Below are 7,580 nucleotides of genomic sequence, written 5' to 3' on the forward strand. Positions count from 1 at the left end.
TGAGGATACGGAGGGAGATCAAAAAATGATCTACATTCAATAATTTCAAGTTATTCCCGGTCTCCTTAGATATGACAGACTTGACCTCATCAAGGACGTCTCTTACAACAACAGATGGATGACATCTACAATTGAAGGACATTTAGGTTCACAAACCTAAAAATATATATTGCATAAAAATATAACCATTTTGTTATCTATATATCAAAAACATGAATACAACAACAAAATATCACACCTAAGAAGAATAAAAATAAATTGGTTATTGATGTTATTGTGATGTTATCTAGGTATTATTTAAGTGTTATTGAAGTGTTATTAAGGTGTTTAGGGTTATGAATTGAGGATTTCGGTGGTATTATGATGTTGTTTTGGTGTTATTATGATATTATTTCAGTATTATTATGGTGTTATTAGGGTGTTATTTAGGTGTTCTTGAAGTGTTATTGAAGCGTTATTAATGTTTTTAAGGTTTAAGTTTTTGGTTGTATCATGGTGTTATTTAGGTGTTATTATGGTGTTATTTCGGTATTTAAATGGTGTTGTTACAACGTTATTTAGATGTTATGGAAATGTTATTGAGGCTTCATTAAGGTTTTCAGGATTATGAGTTTTGGTGGTATCATGATGTTATATTGATATTATTATAGTATTATTTCAATGTTATTATGGTATTGTTTCAATATTCTTCTTTGTATTAATTGATATTATTTTAATGTTACAGTGGCGTTAGTTTGGTATTATTCAACAATACTATTATGTTATTCATGTGCACATGATGTGATATTATGATATTAGATAGGTATTATTTCAGTGTTTTGTTACTTTTTTTTATTATCGAATTATCTTGGTGTTATTGGTTGAAATTATGGTATTATTTAGCATAGATTATGGTGTTATTTTTTTACTAATTTTTGTTTTTATTTTGGTGATACTCTGAATAGTTTAAAATATGCACAAAAATGATATACGATGCAATGCTAGATTTTGAGTGCAAGTACAACCAGAAATAAGATTACTCGGATGATCTTTCATGACTCGTAAGCTCATCGGTTTCATTCTTTTTAAGCTCTCTGGCTTCTTTCTTTTTATGCTCTGCGATTTCCATCTTTTTAGGGTCTTAAGCTTGTTCTCTTTCATTTTTTTTGTAAGAAGGGGACTCGAGTATATGCCAACCGACGATTCGCAGCACAAACCCTAGCTATTTAGCTGTAATCGGTGGGGGAATGAGGAAGAAGAAATACTCGAGACGGTTTATCTTATCAATGCATAATTTTGTTGTTTTATTTTTGCTGGTTAGATTTTTGGGGGATTGGGCGATGGTAGCGATCCCCAACTTTTCCAGGTATTTAGGGTCTGTTTGGGGCAGATGCAGCTTATTAAATAATCTGTTAATAAGTTAATTAAAAATAATTTGCTAATAAGCTAGGTGTGGTAATTATTATAAATTTTTTATTTTTTTAGAAAAATCAGACCGCTAATAAAAAGTTGCCACCGCACCCAGGTGTGAAACGCTGTTTTCAATGTTTTCAAAAAATATAAGCTGTAAAAAAAGCAGTTAACCAAATAGGCCAATTGCGCAGCAAATAACCTGTCAAACGGGAAAAAATATTACATCAGTACTACGCACGTAGAAATACCGTGCGCAACCAATAAAATCACGCCACGCGCGATAGGAGAAAAAAAACGGCGCAGTAACACGGAGAATATTCCCTCTCGTGTTATTCATGTGTTATTGCGTGTTATTCATGTGTTATTGCGTATTATTCATGTGTTATTGATGTGTTATCGTGTTATTATAACACCAAAAATATTCTCATGATACAATAGCACATGAATAACACACAATAACACTTGAATAACACGGTGAATATTCCCGATAGAGAAAAAACGGCACAATAACACCGGGAATATTCTTCCCCGTGTTATTCAGGTGTTATTGTGTGTTATTCATGTGTTATTGATGTGTTATTGTGTTATCATAATACCAAGAATATTCCTATGACACAATAACACATGAATAATGCACAATAACACATAAATAACAGGGAGGGGAATATTTTTTCTCTATGGTGGCTTTATTTTACTGGCTACTCATAGATATAAACGGACCCTTAAAAGTGAGGCCACAACAGATAAAATAGAGAAGACAAACCGAGAGAGGTTATGGAGGATAAAGAGAAGAACTGGAGGGCGGAGGTGCGGGAGAATCTCCGTCATCTACACTCTCTTCTGTTCGGAGCGGAAGCCGCCGGCGAGCGTGGGGATCATGCAACAGCTCAGGTCCTTGGTCTCCGCCTCCTAGGCTTTCTCGACTCCCACACCGTCTCCCCCTTAGACTCAGTCTATATCACTCCAATTCGTGCCGAGGTGCAATCGAGAGTCGCTGCTGCTTCCCGAGCCCTCGCTCCGGATTCCAATCTGTAATCCCTCATCAAGTTCACTATATTTGACACGAATTTTTTTATATTCAAACGAACATACCATCGTTATTAATGTAGCTTGTAGAAGCCATGGTTACCCGCTTCCACCCTTCAGTTTTAATATCCTTATAACCCATATTTAAGTAATCTATTGCTCATGCAATGGTGTTTTGGTATAACCCTAGTTAGTATTAAGCCGCTGTTGAAATGACTGCAAAATAATAAAAAATAACTAAATAATAATAATATAGAATGCAATTTGAATACCACCCAGTCGCGAGAAATTTGCTGAAAAACTTCGAATTTGATTTTTCATATTAGAAAACCATGAGAATTTCCCGTGCAGTGATGGCAAGCATGTTTTTGAGGGATGGAAAGTGTTTTTCACCTCATTTTCTGGAATACTTGTAGTTTTGATCTTTCTTTCGTCTTTTCCTCCTGTTGATTTATGATAAGCTTATTATATCCTGTGTTCTAAGTTATGTAGGAACGTTAGTTTGAGTAGAAAAGTGCTTTTGATTGATGCACTTTTGAAACACGGGCAGTGGGATGGAAGCGATCTTTAATTAGTCTATTTAATCTTTCCAGATACATGCGGCGTTAAGTTAGTTTATGCTTTGCAGCCCCTACTTGGCAAGGAGTAATGCTGCAAATCTAAAATCATTCGCTTTGAACGTTTTGTATTATTTGAAGTATTATTTTTTAGAAGCTAATCCATCCCTCTTGTCATGCTTTAATATGCTTGATTTCATTATATTCTAACACATGGAAACTTATTAATCCAGCCAGGCATTTGAACATGCGAGAAGAGATGTAGGTCATATATTTGTTAAAAGTGGCGATATAGACATTCAGAATATTATAATCTCCAAGCAATTTCAAGATTTTCTACGGATGCCTAGAGGAAATAACGATGATCGAATGGTAAAATATATTAAAATGAAATTGTTGATTCCTATTACTACTTTTAATGCTGATATGCTTTGCTCAATTTTGTTTTGTCAATCTTGTAAGCTACTAAATTAAACTTTTTTTTTCTCTTATTCATTAAAACTTGGAAACTAAAATGTCATTTTTTATCGGTTCAAAAGGCATTAGTCTAGAGGTTTTTCTTTGCAAATAGTGTTAACAATGACTTTATTAACCATTTTGCATTCTTTTGTACTTTTAATCATGTAGATATACGGCACATCTTCCGATACCAGTTTAGGTTTAGACACCCAGGCACAACAGAAACTACTGGATATCCAATCTGATAAGGAACATGAAAAGCTGAGCATCAGGACATCTAAACTGACGACACAGAGGAAGATTACATCTGTTTATGGGGTCAATTCCATGAATTTGAATCTAAAACATGACAAAAGGCAACTAAATTCTGAAGATTGCGTTTCTATGGAGTTTATTGATGTTGAAAACGAACATTCAGAGAGCTGCAATCATGTCAAGGATGCTGATGACACTGGCCAGCAAACTGAGGAAGAAGAAAAGACTCTTGCCATTACACTGAAAGCCAAACGCAAATACACACAATTTACTAGTCCAATATGTGCTAATGTTAAATCCCCACCAGACTGTGAAGAAGCCAATGCAGATCCCACTGGCAATGGATTTGTTACAGCAAGAGCAAAATTGGTACTTTTTTTATTCTAATGTGATGCCATTATTATTCAAGCTATTCTTATCTCATTCCGACCTTCGTGATTTTTAATCATAATTCATTATTTCTGATTTTCCTGTCTTTTCAGAATCTACCTTCCTCTAATGTTTTCCCTCTAGAATCTTTCATCTAATAATATAAATTATTATTATGTCATTTTATTGGCTTTTGCCACCATTGTTATCATGTTTTAACTCCAGTTCATAAAAAAATTGAGGATCAGTGGAAGTAAGTGTAATCTTTTGAGCTTTGCACGAGTTATGTGAAACAAAGAACAACCTAAAACCTGATTACCTTTTTGAGATCCAATTTTCCTATGGAAACTATAGTTAGATATCCATAGTATAAGAACTTGTTTTATTTTAATGACTTTTACCTTATTTTTCCTTATAATTTTGAGAAACTTATACTGACATTGATATGGCTGATAAAATATTTGGAAATTGAAAGACTCGCTCCTCATGAACCTCTGATCAAGTCCAAGTTATGTGTTATTTTCAATTAATAGACAGAAGCCTGACCTAAGACTATGCTTGTTAAAACTTAAAGAAGTGCATGATTTAAGTGCATTTCGGAGTACGTGGTAAGGTTATGTACAACTTTACAATTAATTGGTCTTATACTATAAAACCTAGTTAAAGTGCTTGTTTCATCATCACTTTGGTAAAATGTGCAAGGTGCATGTTCTTCTTCACCTTGGTTGAAGAAGAGTATTAGTTCAATGATGGGTTAATATTGTTCATTATTTATACATCACATGTGTGCCCTATTGTTTACTAGTTATTGATAATTATTCTTGTTAATCTTTGTTTTACACCATAGATGGTTGCTAAATAGTTAATATAACACAATGGAGAAAAGTAGTCAAAATAGTCTCCGGACCATTTTTGGGAACTGCTTTGGCCTTAATATATCCAATTTAGTTCCTTTAATACTCAAAAATGATCCAAAATTTTCCATTGACTCATTAACTTTGATCCAAAATAATTCAATAGAGAGATTACTCTATATCATATTTGAGAAGCGACTAAGTTGACAATATATATATAGCTTTGGACTAAAATAGCCACATATAAATAGTTTAGGGTCTATGTTGACATTTTTTTCTATATAATGTTTCTTTTTATATATGTGTTTCAATTAATTGAAGCATTTGTTTTGTTTGAACTTCACGCTTTAAGGTGAAAACCCCTTAGTGCATTGCATTGCACTTTGAGCATTAACAACCTTGCTTGAAAATATGTTTGAGTACAAGTTGAGATTGATTTGCTTGATTCAACTTGAAATTTGTCATACATAGAAACACACACCCACGTACAATGCATGCTTGCATATTTAGATGCACGTTTGGATGCATTATCTATATACATCTATCTCCTTATATAGTTGCATTAATTTATTTTTTATCTTTCAAAATAGGTATATTGTGGTGGGGCCAAATTTACTGAACTTTTTAAGTGCATTTTGTACCATCTGAAACATATTAAATCTGACTTTAAAGTTTATTCACATTTGAGTACCACCAAAATCCGAAAAATGATTTCAAATGTAGTCCTTTTTCATATGTTCACAAGAATTTCTTTCTTGTTTCTTGCTAACACAACATATTGTTCTTCAAAAATTATGATAATAGGTTGCCCTTACTGGTAATTTATCTAGGTAATGAAGCTTGGTACCTGTTAAATTTTTACAGTCTTCTAACTGGAGGAAAAAAAATTGCATTGCATCTGCCCTATTGCATTTGCATAATTATCTTTGCATTCTTCTTTCATATTTTTTTTAGGTAGCATAATGAATCTCTTGAACTTTTAAGGGTTGTCATTTTTTGCACTGGCTTGCAAAATTGTACCGAGAACATATTTCTTATGTTCATCAATATTTTGTTTTTGTATCATGCATTCCTCTAGGATATTTTGTACTCATTAGAGGAAATAACTTTATTTCTAACTGTTTTTGTTTTGAAATGTTTATTCAAATTATAACAGAAATGTGCTCTTTTTCCAGGAAATGGATGCCAGGCAAAAACATGGTGGTAGGGACTCTTTAAATCCTGCTACGTCTCCTCTAAGAGAGGTTAATCTGACAGGAATAGCAAGAAATTATGGCATGAGGTCTGGTGGTTTTCCTCGACGTGGATTTCGTGGTAATTTTGTTCCTCCCATAAAATCAAATGGAGGGAATACTGGAAATACGATAAGCTCACGGATTTCAGGGAAAAATGATGATCTGTTGGATGATTCTACAAGAAAATGGTTTGTGCTCCAAGTGGAATCCATACTTGTGCTGATTTGATGCACCCAAATTTTATTTTTCAATTTGAATTTTTTCCATTGCAGTTATAAAAAATAAAAGGCTATACATGCATGCACATGCTCAGTTTTTTCACACAAAGCAACACAATTTCAGTTATTCATGCAAAATTTTTCAATGCTTTAATTTGAATGTAAAATAGAACTGATTTTTCAATGCTTTAATTTGAATGTAAAATAGAACTGATTTTTCAATGCTTTAATTTGAATGTAAAATAGAACTGATTTTTCAATGCTTTAATTTGAATGTAAAATAGAACTGATTTTTTTTTATTTTTTGGAAATTAACAACCAAAAATCCAAACACTTTGTGGGCGGGGGGGGGGGGGGGGGGGGGGTGGGGAGTGGAACGCTATACATGCATGCACGTGCTCAGGTTTTTCACACAAAGCAACACAATTTCAGTTATTCATGCAAAATTTTTCAATGCTTTAATTTGAATGTAAAATAGAACTGATTTTTCAATGTTTTAATTTGAATGTAAAATAGAACTGATTTTTCAATGCTTTAATTTGAATGTAAAATAGAACTGATTTTTCAATGCTTTAATTTGAATGTAAAATAGAACTGATTTTTCAATGCTTTAATTTGAATGTAAAATAGAACTGATTTTTCAATGCTTTAATTTGAATGTAAAATAGAACTGATTTTTTTTTATTTTTTGGAAATTAACAACCAAAAATCCAAACACTTTGGGGGGGGGGGGGGCGGGGGGGAGCACGTACTTATGGTTTGGAGCCCTCTATTCATTCTTTATTGGCCTTCACTGTCTATCAATACTATAAAAATGTGGCTTAAACCTTTATCAAGAAATGACCCAGTCTATCTATTCTTCATCTATTAATTAGATAAATGCTAAACAAGTAATTATATAATTGAAATAATTAGCCAATTTAACTACGTTTCCATAATTTTTTTGACTTCTATTCAAAGAGGCATATTGACTTCTTTCGAGTGCTTTGAATGATTATTTCTCTTGTTTTGATTTTCTTGTTCTGAAATTTGAGAAACAAATATTTGAGCAAGAAGAACGTTATGATATTAGCAAGGTCTTGTCGACACAAAAAAGAAAGAAAGAGATTGTTTGGGGGGGTCGCCCGTAAGAAGCTGTCGGTAGCCGGAATTGAAATCCCATCGCCCGCTTCGGAAGGACGTTTTAATTTACGTATATATATATATATAATTTTA

At 33.0% G+C, this 7,580-nt stretch overlaps 1 protein-coding gene across 1 annotated transcript in view; it reads left to right on the forward strand.

The window, feature by feature from the left end:
* The first annotated feature begins 2,138 nt into the window (after positions 1 to 2,138).
* The window catches only part of LOC110029580 (fidgetin-like protein 1), a 44,861-nt gene continuing 39,419 nt past the window's right edge, over positions 2,139 to 7,580 (forward strand). Inside the window, exons 1-4 of the mRNA XM_020731933.1 lie at positions 2,139 to 2,423; positions 3,209 to 3,347; positions 3,603 to 4,058; positions 6,088 to 6,335. Coding sequence (XP_020587592.1) covers positions 2,167 to 2,423; positions 3,209 to 3,347; positions 3,603 to 4,058; positions 6,088 to 6,335 — 1,100 coding nt within the window. The 5' untranslated portion in view covers positions 2,139 to 2,166. The remainder of the gene's footprint in view (positions 2,424 to 3,208; positions 3,348 to 3,602; positions 4,059 to 6,087; positions 6,336 to 7,580) is intronic.

The sequence above is a fragment of the Phalaenopsis equestris genome, unplaced genomic scaffold (genome assembly GCF_001263595.1).
Source record: "Phalaenopsis equestris unplaced genomic scaffold, ASM126359v1 Scaffold000596, whole genome shotgun sequence".
NCBI classification, from domain to species: domain Eukaryota; kingdom Viridiplantae; phylum Streptophyta; class Magnoliopsida; order Asparagales; family Orchidaceae; genus Phalaenopsis; species Phalaenopsis equestris.